Below are 14,434 nucleotides of genomic sequence, written 5' to 3'. Positions count from 1 at the left end.
TAGAGAAGAATTAGGAAGTGTAGGAAATATTCAGCATTGCATTGCCAGTTGCACTTAGGCAGGGATATTTACGAACTTCCCAGTAAAAAAGTGTTGTGTGTTTCTCATAAAAAGCACTACCAGCGGTGCATACAATTGATTCAATTGTTTGTTGCACTGCAGTTTTAGTTTTAATAGTTTCATAACACATTTAAAACACGACGAATTTCAGGTAGACGCTGTCAACGCTTCAGTTTCAGAGTGAAGTCAAATTGTTGCATAAATCTGTGCTTTACATGTTAAATAACACCACCTAAATGAACCACGTGTACCATGTGGAGAAGAATGTGCATCATTTACATAGCGGGGAAAATAATGTGCTGATTGGCTGGGAAAGGATGTATTGATGGACTCATCAGACCTTTCTTTGTTAAGAGACAAGGCAGGCACCGACTCACAATCAGGTGGTTATGTAACACAGAGAGAGAGAGAGAGAGAGAGACGGAGGAGCTGGGTGGAGCCAGGAGCCTTAAGATGTATATGGATGCATATTTGGTAACCTTGTTTTGTAACAGAACTCTGTCGACCCCTTTAGGGCTCCACATCTGATCTGCATTAACCCAAGAAGCCCACCCCCCACCCCCCACCCCCCCTCCTGTGTGTCCTCATACATTCCCCTGAAAACATACAGACACACTCTGATAGTTAAAATCCGAATAAAAAGATGTGATGGGCTTAACATGACAATAAGCCATGCAAATTTCACCCCACAATCAGCTGGTGCGATTTACACAAACAAAACAGTTTATAAAACTTTTATTTATCTGCAAGTCGTAACATTTAGAAGTTTGACAATTTTATGACCTTAGTGAAGTTGTGCAAAAACGAAATGCAACAACATCCAGATGATTTTGTAACAAATATTGCGAGCCTGGATCCGTCCGCTGCACAGCTCTGCCTCCTCAGCATGTGGGCACACAGTCTGGTAAAAAAAAGAGTGAGAGCATTAATTCCACAGAAGTTTGGCTGCTGTTTTGATCAGGGAGGGGTTAAAAAGTTGAGATGCTGACAACGTTTAAATAATGATAGTTACACAAGCTGAATCCAACACATGCACAGCCTGCGGGAGCAAACGTGACAACTGTTTGGGCAGGTCACGAGAGGTTTCTTTTTTTTCCCTTAAAGAGCTTGTCTCTCTCCTTCTCTTTTTTCTCTCTTTCTCTTGTAGGAGGGAAATACATTATTATATACTTTATTTCCTTTATTGAGCAAAATGATGAATGTGCATCGAGCCCCTTACTCACAGCAGAACTGAGCTGTGAAGGTAAGGCTATGATCGACATGTCAAGCACTTAACAAGTGAAGCTTTTCACACATTTACACTGAGCAGGAAGAAATGCATGAAAAAGGTCGTGGGCACTTGGAATGAGGGCACAGCAACGACCTGTGAAAGTACGCATTTTTTCTTTACATTCAGCCTGCAAGCTTCACTGACGGTTAAAGAACCCAGAATCATTTTGATGCTTTCTACAGGTTTTAGGAATCCCTTCTTGTTTAGAAAGTGGTGTCTTATACATGTCGGCACGTTATGGGGATTTTAAAATAAAGCATGTATTTGTGTCAGGTTGCTGAGTAATAATAAGGCACTTTTTTTCCTACCAAACAAAGATGGCTACCCACTATTTGATCACTGTATTTAACTTACTGATTACATGGTCCTGGTCCACCTCACCGCAGTGACCTAGATCGAGAAAAAAATAGACATATTAAGTGTTTAATTATCTTTTATATCATGGTAATGTGTCTTAAATTGATCTTATTTTGAAAATCAGAGCTTGTGTACTTCTGTGTGTATTCTTTCTTTATTATTTTATTTTGAAAAGTAGTAGAAAATATTCCAAACTACTTTTACAAATATGAAAACTGAAGATCTCAGTCTGGACGTACTGTATGTGGGGAAGGGGAAGAGGTAAGCCAGTCCCAGGTTTTGTTTCTCAGCCAGCTGCTCAAACTTGGTCAACATCGGCTCTGACAGGTCGTCTACAGACCTGCCTGCAATGAGAGCACAAGAACAAACATTATAACAGCACAATGCCAGACAAGTTTATCAGCTTCACCAAAATACCACACAAAGGTCACACGACCGAAGAACCCACCGTAAAGTTTCATGGTCATCTTGCCCCGTTTCTGGTAGTACATGATTGCGTAATTGTCGTAGTCCGTCTCCCCGATCACTATCTCTGTGTTGAGCTCCGGACGAGCTCCTGGAGGAAACAACAGAGGGCACAGTGGCACAAAGGAACGCTGCACATAATGGATCATATATGATAGAGGAGAGGCACTGACCTTTAAGTGTGAGCTTGCCTGGGGTTGGGGAGAGATCATAGACTTGTAATATGTTCCAACACTGGTGATTACTGAGGAGAGAACAAACGAGATTCTGTCGGATGTTTATTTAAAAATAATTTCCTTTTTTTTAACCAAAACAAGGCCTCAGATTGATCTAACGTTCTAATTATGCTTGGGGAAAAAAGGACCAATAAAACTGTTTCCCTCAGCTTGAGCCAAAAAGGATTTATAACCCTAAAATCAAATATCTTGTCACAAAAACAACACATGCACACTTTGTCCATTGAAATTGTGCAATATGTTCCCCCGTCTTTTTTCCAAAGCCATTTTAAAATAGTAAAGGGAAAGCTGGATTGAACTGTCCGGCCACCTTCTTCCTGTTTTTGGTGAAAAACAAATAAACTCCAGCACATGTGGTTAAGGCATGGAGCAGGAGTGCAGGATGGGACAGTAGCTCATCTTATAGCTCCATCTGCTGATGAATCCAGGTATTGCAGAGTCACAGCGAGCTATACGCTGGTACTTACTGGCGTGTTTTGGTGCTAACAGACAGTGTTTGGTCAGATGCAGAGGGCCGTGTGAGGTTCACGACTGTTGGCTCCACCTTGGTCCCATGATTGATCAGGTATGAGCATTTAGAGGCTGTGTTCAGCAGGTACCATATTCCTGTCATCTGCAACACACACAGGGAGGATCAGGCAATTATACACGGGGGGGAAAATAGCAAGAATTCCTCATAACTCACAAGATATTTGCAAACGGAAAATAAGTTTAGGAGGCATTCTCTGGAGTTGCTTTTACTCTCTAAAAATAAAGTGCGTGCTTGTTATTGATTAAGGTTTTATCTCATTAATCACGCTACTTTCAACTGAGGAAGGAACTCAAATTGAATAATTAGGGAAACTTCCTGAAAGGACACATCTGCTTCAAATGTCCTGCTCTGGTACCTTTTGTTTTGTTCAAATTCTTTTTCTCTGAAAATCCCCCTTATTACCTAAGAGACCGTATTGACACGTTGACACAAGCATGTCCTGATTGCCAGTCCACACACTGATCCATAACCAGGCAGGCCTTTTTATTTTAGGCTCTGGTAAAACATTTGAACTTTGCTAACACATTTCCCTTTTTAACATGGATACAGCTAGCATTCTAATCTACTTTTACAATATGTTCCTTTTCTGCAATCTTCCTGATACGTTTCTTTACATTGTGTTCAAATTTGGTTCACTCTAAATGATGTTTGAAGAAAAGTGTTGACTATTTGTTGGGACTATTTTTTGTGACATATGGGACTATTTTCTGGGCTCAGCTCTTTGAAATGAAGGACTTTAGACTGCAGGGTTTCTTAGGACTTGATCTAAGTTGATTTAAAAATTTGACAGCTCTCTTTTGAATGTTAAGTATCTCTATATATTTCAAAAGCGTCAGAGAAGGAGCGCTTCCTGGAGATTGAGTAAACTCGAGGTGCTCTTTGGATCGGGACACATGTAGCCAAAAAACAGAAGAAAGAAACTCCAAAACAGACTTTAACATGACCATGCCAATACAATTAAGGCATTTTAATTGTTTAAAGAGAGCGCTTTGGAGTTTTCTTCTGTTTTTTAACTATATATATTTGTTGGTGTTTTTCTTCATATGCATAAACTTGCACAATTCCGCATGTAGAGTAGAAACAGTCCTTTCCCTACTCATGTATCGTAATGAAACCTTCTTTTCATTGCAGCTTTTGCATCAGTTAATTCATGTCACAGATAACTTTAAATGGAAGTTTAAAATGGTCACTTTATACCTAACCATATCCACACTGTTAAGTTATAAATCATTTAACAAAAAAGCACTTCATACACTGATGTAGACAAGTTGCAAAGATGATACAAAAAGCCATACTGTAATGTTTATGATCTGTAAATGTGTCTCCAGTGTCTTACCCTCTGTATGTCTATGTTCTGTGCTGGAGGGGTCAGGTCGATAGGTTCAACCTTTGGCTTCCTCGGAGGTCGTCTTTGGGGTCGCGGCCGACTTACAGCCCCCCCTACAGCCTCAGTGGAACCCCACAGGCACACACATGTCAACGCCACCGCTGCCAGCATACAACACCAAACTCCAGCCATCCTACGCTCACAATAATACACCCGGTAATAAGTCTTCTTCTCTTAATGGGCTGCTCAGGTTCCCTCTGTCTCTGTCTGCGTTCTACTATTGTCAATCTGCTTTACTCAACCTCAAACACAGAAACAGGAGAAACGCATCAACAAAAAGAGAGCAGGAGACAAACATTGTGAAACAGAGGATGGTCAGTTTGGTTAAATATTAACGTGGTTTACTGGCAGAGATGAGGCCATTCTGCAGTGCTGCTGTGTGCATCCAGCCATAAAGTACCAGTAAGTAGTGACCTAAATATCCTAATAAACTCCACTATCAGAAAAGAATCATAAAGACATTAATAGAGCAAACAAAATGAACATTTATTGACAAATTACTAGTCAATTTGATCTTTAAATGTGGCACAAGAAACCCAAAGCAATGTCCAAACTTCCTGTGTTTGGAAATCTGGACAGTGGAACAGGTCTCGGTAGTTCAAGCTCAGTGTGTTTCACATGTTTCAGACATTAAGACATGCCAAACATAATAACAATTAATGGACATTCATTTTTTGAAACATAAATGTGTTAGCCACTTGGCAGATTCTGTTTCAAATTACGCTTAGGGACGAATTTCATTCAAGGTTTCCTTCTCTACAAAAGATTATAAAACAATCAAACTGTTTGTAGAAGTGTTTTTTTTCCGATTGGAGGATCACATGATTGTAATGACTTGTACAGTTTGAGTTGTAGACCTTTGCCAGTCCATATAGTAAAAGTTAATGAACAAGAGAGTGAGCTGAATCAAGTGTAAAAACCACAGGAAGTCCATTCCCATTTTCATAAAATGAAGAGACACAAAAAGCCTCTCACTTCCAGACCTGTGTAGAAAAATATGTAATCAATGTTTCAACTTTGGACCTTCATTTTGCCTGCATTGAAACATACAGTAAGTGTGTGTTCAGTGTTTTAGGTAAGTCCATGTAATTCCTCAGTTTTCCTCGGGCATGTCCGGCTTGTTGTTTTCTCTGGGTTTAAACGTGAGCGCCACACTGTTGATGCAGAACCGCTGACCTGTCGGGTCCGGCCCGTCTTCAAACACATGACCCAGGTGGGCATCACACTGCATCAAACACAATAAACAAAGTCATAAGCCGAGCCAATGTACAACAATGATGGTTGTATTTGAAGAAAAGTATGCAGGAAACTGAATGGAAGGTTTTACAATTTAAACTATACTGCATACAAATCTGTATACACCAGAACAGCTATACTAAGTAAACATGAACTTTGGCCTCAAAGTGCAGAACACAACTCACATTTTTACAAAGGACTTCTGTCCCCGCGCTACCCAGGCTGTTGTCCGGGCGACGAATGAGGGAGGAGAGGCTTTCATCCCTCTCCCATGTCCCATGAGCCTCTTTGAATGCAGGCCAGCCTGTCCCAGAGTCGTACTTAGCCTCTGAACTATAAGAGAAGAAGGAACATAAGTATCTGCTTGTATAAATATAGAGTAAATATCTAACACATAAAACTTTCCAAGACTCTTTGCTTTGAGTTTCCATTCAACATTATAAAGTTACTGAACTATCGGGCCTCCAAGAGGTAGGAAGCTGAATTTAAAAAAATACGTCTAAGCTTAAAAAACACCCACAAAATGTGTAAGTTTATCTTTCTAACCTTTCTGTAAAGTGTTACCTGAAAAGTGGAGAATCACAGCAGACACAGTGGTACATCCCCACCTCAGAATGGTTCAGGTAGATCCCACTAAAGGGCTGAAAACACAGAGAAAGAGAAGAGAAGCAGAAATAACACGAGTATTATTTAAGAATGATCTCACCATGCTCGTTTTGTGTTTTAATTTGCAATACAGTAACTTCATATCTGGACTGTTTGACCCTGACGCAGGTCAACAATACAGAGCTGAACAAAGTCCACCTTTGCTGCTGTTTATGACCCAATATGTGGGTCAGACTTAGATAATGTCGGTGTGGCACACATCACTGTACTGGCGTGCATAGACAGTATGCAGTACTCACCTCCTCAGTCCCCTTCTCTCTGGTGACTACATACTGTTCTGGGGTCAGTTTCTTCTGCCAGTCTGTGGTCTCATTGTAACGGGTGAGAGACTGCCGGCCTGCAGAGAGCAGAGGTTACAATGTAAAGTAACAAGTCTTGATGAAGATAAAACATACTATAAGGGCTTTAAAATCCACTGGTCCTGATTAATAAAGAAGCCCAGATAACAAGGAAATTCATACAGCATTTTACATTGTATACAACAGTTATTGTACTACCTTTTACCTCCAGGACTAAGTTTATAGTTCTAGAAATGTTAAATAACATGGAAATCCCTAATAAACCACCAGAACTCCAATCGTGTTTTAAGCACAGCTCTTTTTGAACAAGCAATAACTTGTAGCTGACTTTTTCTCATTCTTAGTGCTTTCCAACATGTCTTAATGTCTTAATATCCAACATTCATAACAAAACTTCAGCATGGTGCACCTGAGCCTGAGCTACAAGATGCGTTTTTTTAGCTGTATCCGAAGAACAGACAAAAAGTTAACTATTAAAAAGGTCCCCAGTACCTTGAGATGTGCATACAGGGCGGATGGATACCGGGATCCTCTTCGGTAATACCACGGACCTGGCTGTTACTCCCTGAGAAACAACTACGAAGAGACGACGGGCGGCGAGACGAGACATGTTTCCTGCTGCAGAGTCAAGAGTGTGTAAAGTCAAGTGCACACATCAGAGGAAGCCAAGTGCTGCTCGCTGCGTCGGATTGTTCACGCCGCGGCGGGTTCGCGCTGGTCCTACCCCGGCTGATGCAGGCTGTTAGCCGGGTGACCCGGTCAAATATCACTCCTCCAGATATGTAGTTCAAAGTCGACTGGGGTCCCTGGCTTTTTATTGCTAGGCAATGTTCAAAGAGCACCGTGCTGTGTTGCAGCTCTATGGACAGAAAAAGGCTTAATTGGAGGGAAAAAGGGGTAATGAATCCTGTGATAAATGTGTTTTTTAACAATAGAAAAAATAGTCCCAGAGTACCATAATACAGTTGGGTCACTATAAGCAAGAATGTATAATGGGAATTTTAGAAAATCTGACACAAAGAGGAACTTTATTTTGCCTGAATAATCACAGCATACAATATGTCCCCTTTAAAATAAGTGATCCATGAATTGACAAAATGTTTTTAGGTTTAAAGTTCTGACCTCAGCCGAGGCAAAAACAGCACGTAAAGGCCACCTGCTGGTGTTTGACTGTGGTGCAGGGGGCCATTGTTTGATCCCACGTTGTATAAGGTACAACACTGTGAATCAACGATGTTGGATAACCAAAGGTTAAGGCTAACTATTCCAAGAATAGGCTCCTTAACTGATTGTTTCATGGCCTGCCATACAGGAAATACACATAAAATACAAAAGATTGTTGATGCAGCTCAGTAAAATGCCTGGTCATACATTTTGTACTGTAGTATTTCTACACCACAGTGCTGGTCTATATAGTCTTGTATTGCTCAGCAGCAGGGGTATTGGCCTTTATCAGGCTTCCAGGCTGGTGCATGAGGTCAACTATGTAGCGGCAGGGCTGTGCAGAGTGCCCATCGCTGGATGGATTCCCATCGAAGAGGAGTACGTCGTTCCAAGCCCGGTTGTAGTCACCCCTTACAAGTGTGCAGCTCAGTCCAATGCAATCTGCCAGACACTGAAAAGGTAAAGAGAGGAAACAGGGATTATACAGATGGATTAATAGAGAGGGTAGTGGTCTACATGAAACGTCTAGACAACGAAGCAGAAACAGAGAAAAAAATATAGAGGATGGAACTCAGAGAGAAGATGTTGTGTGGTACCTTGAAGAGAAGTGCTCTATGGCAGTAGATCCCCCTTCTGATTAAACCAATGGGAACAACATTAGACTGGAGCTGAAACTTGAGCTTGCTGAGGTGCAACACCCATGGAAATTCCTGCAACTTTTCCGTCTGCACTGCTCCGCCCATTGCATCACTCACCAACCTGACACCAAAATCCATTAAAAAAAAATGCAATCCATGAACCCTCAAAAAAGTGTTTAAGATTTTGCATCCTAAAGACGCACAGTGTATCCTTATTATTATGTTACATGCCACTTGTTTCAGTTTGATTCTAGGATTTTATGGATTTGAAAACAATGCCTGCCTATCATTTAATATGAGATGATTCCCTCTATATTTGTAGTGACATCTCTGAATGTTGGTTATGCACTGCTGTATTAGCTTGTCACCTAGCCAAGGCAGCAAACTGCTCTCGTTCATCATTCAGCTGGAGAATGGATTCTTTAGCCTTTTTAGCTAGAAGCTGTAATGACACATCATCCATCATCTTCCACTGTTTCTCAGGAGGCTCAGGAGGCTCAGGAGGCTCAGGCTGGGCATCGTCTTTCTGACTGTCATCCTCTTTCTTCTTCCTGTACAGAGAAATACATTTTGAAGAACTCTGAGCCAGTGTCTGAGAATAGGTACAAGTATGTTGATGATGATTTATACTTGAAATTCTACTGAAATCCTTGCCCATCGCATTCACACATACTGTCACCTCGATGTCTTGCTGTCTGGCTTGCTGCTGGTGTCTGGTTCTGATTGGTTGCTCTGCTTCTCTTCTGGCACTGTCTCTGTGCTGCAAAGAGACAAGAATAAAGTGGTTTGAACACTGCTGTTTTCACTGTTCTTTTTGTATATGTCAAGTTAATACCATGTGTGTTTAACATTTAGGTATCATCTAGCCTGCTTTATTATATGTGGATATACTATATTTCGGTATAGTTTATTCAAAAGCGATGCATGCTGAAGTTGTTTGCCAGTGTCCAATAAGGAGAGTGTGTGCATGCAATATATGTAAAACCACTTTAAGCTCACATACAATGTAGTTATAATATAATTTTATAATGCTGTTGTATCCCAACACTGGGACTGTAACATTTTTCACTCATACAGATAGGTAGATAGTAACTGCTATCAAGTCTCAAACTCTGCTTTTTGCTTGATACATTTAAAAGGTTAACTAAGATCACACTCAACTTGGTAGATTACATAAGATACTACTTAAAAATGCATGAGATGTAGTGTGGGTGTGTGTATATGTCCATCTGTGTGTGTGTGTACATGCTGGAGAGGGCACATGGTATGGAAATGGGCTGGACCTGAGGTACCCAGGGGGGGCACTGCTTTCTTTGTCAATGTGAAAATGCTGCAACATTTTATATATATCATGTGTGGTTTTGTGTGTCTACAAATCCACATGCATATGTGTATCCTTCTGCTGCATCTTCAATGGTTTGCATGCATGTAATCTAGTGCACATTTATAACTGTGTGTGTTAGTCCATCACTCTAAACACAAAGGCTCTTGTACTCTGAGAGTGTTCCCATCTTTTTAAGGGATCGTTTACCCTGTGAGGCCACGCTAACGGGGTACCCAGAAGGCAGCTGGGGAGAAGGGGGGGGGGGGGGGGGGGGGGGGTTGGAGAACTGGATTGGAGTAGACAAGGGGAGGGTGGTAGTAACAACCACAATAAACTGTGGCTGGTAGTGTAGGAAATTTGCCAAGTGTCAGCCAACACTCCACCACTACCTGCGTGGTTGTTCTTGTTTCTTTCCCACTCTGCTTGTAGAGTAAGAGGTAAGAGTCACAGTTTGGAGTGGGTAGATTGCAGGGCTAGAATATGATGCATGCAAATAGCTGACAATTTTAAGCTCCTGTTAACCAAAAAAATCCATAAAACATACTCTGCTGTTGTGTTGACAGCGATGATGGGCCGATGCTGGTTGACAGGTTGCTTGGACAGTTCCTCCAACGTCAGAATCCTCTGACCTGCACAAGCCTGATGGACAGATTGAGAGAAACATGTTATTGTAAAAATCAAAATTTTAAATTATCCTTTGAAACGGTGTGTTTTCTTCTTCGTGAAAGACTGGTGAAATAGAGAAAACTCAATAAGTAGTACACACACCTTCCCGGCGTCGTAGAAGCCATCATCTATAATTTCAGTGGACGCCAGATGACCTGTCAAGCTGTATTTTACAGACAAGTTGGAGTTGAGCAGGCTGATCATGGCCATCTCGCTGAAAGCGCTCCTACGATTCACTGATTGGTTGATTTCCTGAAGCGTCTCCAGGGCTCTAAGGCACACATAAACAGAGTGGGAATACAAGCACATACACATATTCAGACATTAATGATAAATAGAAACATTTAAACTAATACACATCTACATCTGAATAAAATCCCCCATATTTTCTTATGTGGCTACGTATTGTACTGTCCTATACTGCCATCTACTGGCTAACACTACACTTTCACTGCGCCTGTCTTTTACACTAAGTGATAATGCTTGTTCAGTTCTACATTTTATGATTAATCAATTATGCTCTGATACAATTGTTCATTTAATTTCAGTTACTTACCCGAATTTGCACATCTCCACAGCAGTGGGTTTGTCATTGGCACAGACAATGATAACCAAACATGCATTAAGCAACACCTCCTTATGATAGGAGTGCAGCAAATTGACCAGTGGTTGAAGGCCTCCAGCACTTTGTAGCTTTGTAGGATAGAGAGTGACAGGGCAATTCCTAAGCAACCATTGTTTATAATAAACATTTTTTAGACTTTTGATTCATATATTGCATTATATTTTTGTCCAGAGATCAAGGAAGCATTCTGAACAGTCCTGAGACACAAACCTCTGATCTCGCTTCTGTATCACAGGTCAACTGTGCCAGGCAATGCGTAGTGCTGACCAGGACCTGTGTATTTGTGGACTTCAATGGCTCCACCAGAGCCCGTATGGCGCCATGTGACAAGATGCTGCAGCGGATGACCTCCTGTCCTGCCATGTTGCCAAGCGTGGCTGCAGAATTGGCCACCGTCCTGGGACAGCTTCCATAGAGCTGCTGGACAAGGATCTCATGGCCTCCTGCCTCGTACACTGCACTGGAAGAGAGCACGGGAATGGATGTGAGATTTACTGCAAGTGTAAATAGATTACTTTTAAAGCAGTATGAAACATAGCATGTCTCTGATGCGGTTGTGACATGTATATATGCATAAATAAGGACTGTATAAGGGACTCACAGTGCATTGAACTGGTTGCTATGTGTGAGGCTAGACAGGGAATGGGTTGCTGCCTCTCTTAGAATCTCATTGCTCAGCATCTGTACAACTGCAGGGATAGCACCTGAAACACACACATATTCAATTAGGTAACAGTTCATTGTGAGTGTGTTGTTGATGTTCATGGGGGTTGCGTTACTGTGCAGTACCCAGGTCTCTGAAGCTGTCTTTGCTACCAAGATGGAAGCTCATGGCAGACATAGCTTGGCAGGTAGATGTTTGCACGCTGACGTCCGGCACAGACAGAAGCTCCACCAGAACCTTCTCCACGTCCTGCTTGTGGAGCAGTTTGCGATTCTCAGCTGAACGCAATTAAAAAACACACAGCTAAAGTTAATAGTTACTTATACCATAACAACTTCCAAACCTTTAATTGGAAAGTTAGGTTAGAATTATTGTGCTTACGGCTTTGAGCAACCTTGGTGATGCATTTCACAGCGTTGGACTGGATTTCAGGCGAGTTAGGGCTGAGAACAAACTCCATCAGCCTCGTCAGTCCCCCATCCTCATGGATAAGATGTAAACTCTCACTGTCACTCAAACAGTTAGCAACTATCTGTAAGGCCTCAGCATGAAGGTCGCTAAAGTCCTGTAAGAAATAAAAAGATAGATAGGACACAAGGGATATAGGACACAGACCTGGAATGGGATAAACAGGCATTAGGAGTTGAGAGCTGAGATTAAATTCAAAGGCAACCATCTCCAGAGGGCACATAAAACGCTAATATAGACAGTTATTACCCTCTCTTTTTTAAGGGTCAGGATGAAGACTTACATAATCATCTAACCATAAAAGCAGGTATCCTCCTTCACATACACACACACCTACCGTGTTACTGAGGATATCCATGAGCTTCTGAAATCCTTGCTTCTCCCTGAAAGTGTTACGCGTGTCTTCGTCAGTGGTGACATTCTGCAGAATCCTTAAAACCAAATGCTGAATGACGGGGAAGTCCGACTTCAAGAGTTCCAGAATTGGAGGGATCCCGCCCAGCTCATTTACTGCCAGACGACTTTGGTAATCCTTCATACACACAGTACAACAACAGCTGATATCTTGCAAACAAAGCTAGCCTTTTGTGGCCTTTGACATGCTGATAAATGAAACTTATACTGTAAACTGATTACTTTAAGTCACCTGAACCAGGTTGAAGATGATCTCTAGGGAGTTCTTCTTCACATCAGGGTCTGGAGTGGATAGGAGCTGGATTAGAGGTTGAAGGCCCTTGTTGTCAGAGATCTGGACCTTACAGACGAAATCCACTGACAGAGAGGCCAGGAACAGTGTTGCATACTCATGCACAACTGTATCTTCTTGAATAGGAGAGAAAACAGCATCTAATATACAGTAAATATCCACTTTTCGATGCATAATCTTACAAGGCAAATTACTCACCTTCAGGTGACAGTTTGTCAATGACTGGTGGAATAGCATCCATTTTTTTCAAAGCATTCTTTACATCATCTTTCGATAAAACCAAAGGAAAAAGTTAATTCTGTAATCAGCAACTCTCTAAACAATCATATGTTTGTAAAGTTATTCTGAAAGTTTAAAGGCCTGTCACATGGGACGTACTGAAAGCATTACATGACTATGGATGCCAGGCAGCATTGATTTGGTCTGTGACTCACCGTCCGTGGCCATAACGCCCAAGGCCATGATTGCGTTTCGTCTGACCAGTTTGTTGTTGTGAGTGATGAGCTGGCAGAGAGGCTCCAATGCCCCAAGTCCCAGCAGAGAAACCTTGTTCTCATCTCCTAACAACAGGGGGAGACAGTGAACATGAAAAAGAAGCCATGGTGCCAAACAGACTTGTGCGCCTGGGGGCAGTTATTATGTGTTAGCGAGGTAATAAAGACAAACACTGCAATATGATTGAATAAATTTAGAGGGAAGAGGGGATTTAAGTTGAAATGAGGTGGAAATCAACATAGGAGTATAGATTATTAAGATATATTTAAATTCAAACTAATATGTTGATCATTTTATATTTAATATAGAATTTTATACCAATGTTTTATGGAAACAGTTAATTTCACAGCAAATGTATGGAAAGGATTTTTTTCCATTTAGATGCGGGAGTGATCACATTTTTTTAAATTAATATGTAGGCTATAAGCAATAGTAGTGGTGAGCCTACTATACCTTTCTCTGCAAATAAGTAGATTGCTTTACAGGCTTTGACAAGGATGTCCTCCTCTGTGGAGCTCAGCAGTAGCACCACAGTTTCTGGGGTCCTGCCCTCAACAAGTACAGGTTCAAACTGGGTGTGTGAGGAGAGAGAAGTAGAGATGTAAATGCTTTATTCCTGATAAAGCAACAGTATTTATTCTGGGTTTGAGGTCTGTTTTAGCTAACACGAAATAAACCCTTCAGAAACACATTAGTTACGCTTTATTGAAGGGTAAAGATGAAGAGGCGTTCGTGTAACTTTTCTCTCACCGTGTCCTTGCGTGGAGTTTCACTCTCCTTCTTCATCTTCTTCCCCATTTTCATGCCTAGAGAGAAACTGCAGTTGAACAAAATGCTTCTAACCAGCGTTAATTGATTCATTTATTTTAGTTTTATTTAATTAACCTTTATTTAACCAGGCAAGTCATTAAGAACAAATTCCTATTTACAATGATGGCCTGGCAAAAGGCCAAGCTTCTTGATGGAATGGGGGTAGGGGCTAAAAGGAAATGTCAAAAGTTAGAAAGACAGCAGCACACATCCAAACATTGACAACATGCAGTACATACATGGCATGCAGTCTAGCACACAAGCATTGGACAGGTAGCTAGCAGGCAAACATTAACAGGCAATACAACAAGACAAGCATACACAAGCAGTATGACAAAAACAACAGCAAAATGACAAGAATATGGA

At 41.3% G+C, this 14,434-nt stretch overlaps 3 protein-coding genes across 3 annotated transcripts; all 3 read right to left on the bottom strand.

The window, feature by feature from the left end:
* Window positions 1-941: 941 nt before the first annotated feature.
* Window positions 942-4,439, bottom strand: c8g (complement component 8, gamma polypeptide). Its single transcript, XM_069667769.1, has 7 exons — window positions 4,257-4,439; window positions 2,856-3,001; window positions 2,326-2,396; window positions 2,136-2,243; window positions 1,927-2,031; window positions 1,685-1,720; window positions 942-961 (listed from the first exon to the last, which is right to left on the bottom strand). The coding sequence occupies exons 1-7, from the start codon at window positions 4,437-4,439 to the stop codon at window positions 942-944; spliced, it is 669 nt and encodes a 222-aa protein (XP_069523870.1).
* A 961-nt stretch (window positions 4,440-5,400) lies between these two features.
* On the bottom strand, window positions 5,401-7,118 carry msrb2 (methionine sulfoxide reductase B2). Its single transcript, XM_069667819.1, has 5 exons — window positions 7,001-7,118; window positions 6,449-6,546; window positions 6,108-6,184; window positions 5,729-5,876; window positions 5,401-5,532 (listed from the first exon to the last, which is right to left on the bottom strand). The coding sequence occupies exons 1-5, from the start codon at window positions 7,116-7,118 to the stop codon at window positions 5,401-5,403; spliced, it is 573 nt and encodes a 190-aa protein (XP_069523920.1).
* A 462-nt stretch (window positions 7,119-7,580) lies between these two features.
* armc3 (armadillo repeat containing 3) lies at window positions 7,581-14,056 on the bottom strand. The gene is made up of 17 exons (XM_069667002.1): window positions 14,009-14,056; window positions 13,712-13,829; window positions 13,198-13,323; window positions 12,962-13,030; window positions 12,704-12,879; window positions 12,395-12,589; window positions 11,971-12,154; window positions 11,715-11,867; window positions 11,527-11,629; window positions 11,136-11,385; window positions 10,857-10,993; window positions 10,403-10,571; window positions 10,179-10,273; window positions 8,990-9,070; window positions 8,679-8,861; window positions 8,269-8,431; window positions 7,581-8,123 (listed from the first exon to the last, which is right to left on the bottom strand). Exons 1-17 carry the CDS (start codon window positions 14,054-14,056, stop codon window positions 7,917-7,919), a joined length of 2,457 nt encoding a protein of 818 aa, XP_069523103.1. The 3' UTR covers window positions 7,581-7,916.
* Window positions 14,057-14,434: the final 378 nt, after the last annotated feature.

The sequence above is a fragment of the Semicossyphus pulcher genome, unplaced genomic scaffold (genome assembly GCF_022749685.1).
Source record: "Semicossyphus pulcher isolate SPU_LCO1_2020_fin unplaced genomic scaffold, fSemPul1.0.p SCAF_18, whole genome shotgun sequence".
Taxonomy (NCBI): Eukaryota; Metazoa; Chordata; class Actinopteri; order Labriformes; family Labridae; genus Semicossyphus; species Semicossyphus pulcher.
Note: the sequence above shows the minus strand (reverse complement) of the source record. Positions and strands in the feature narration are given on the sequence as shown.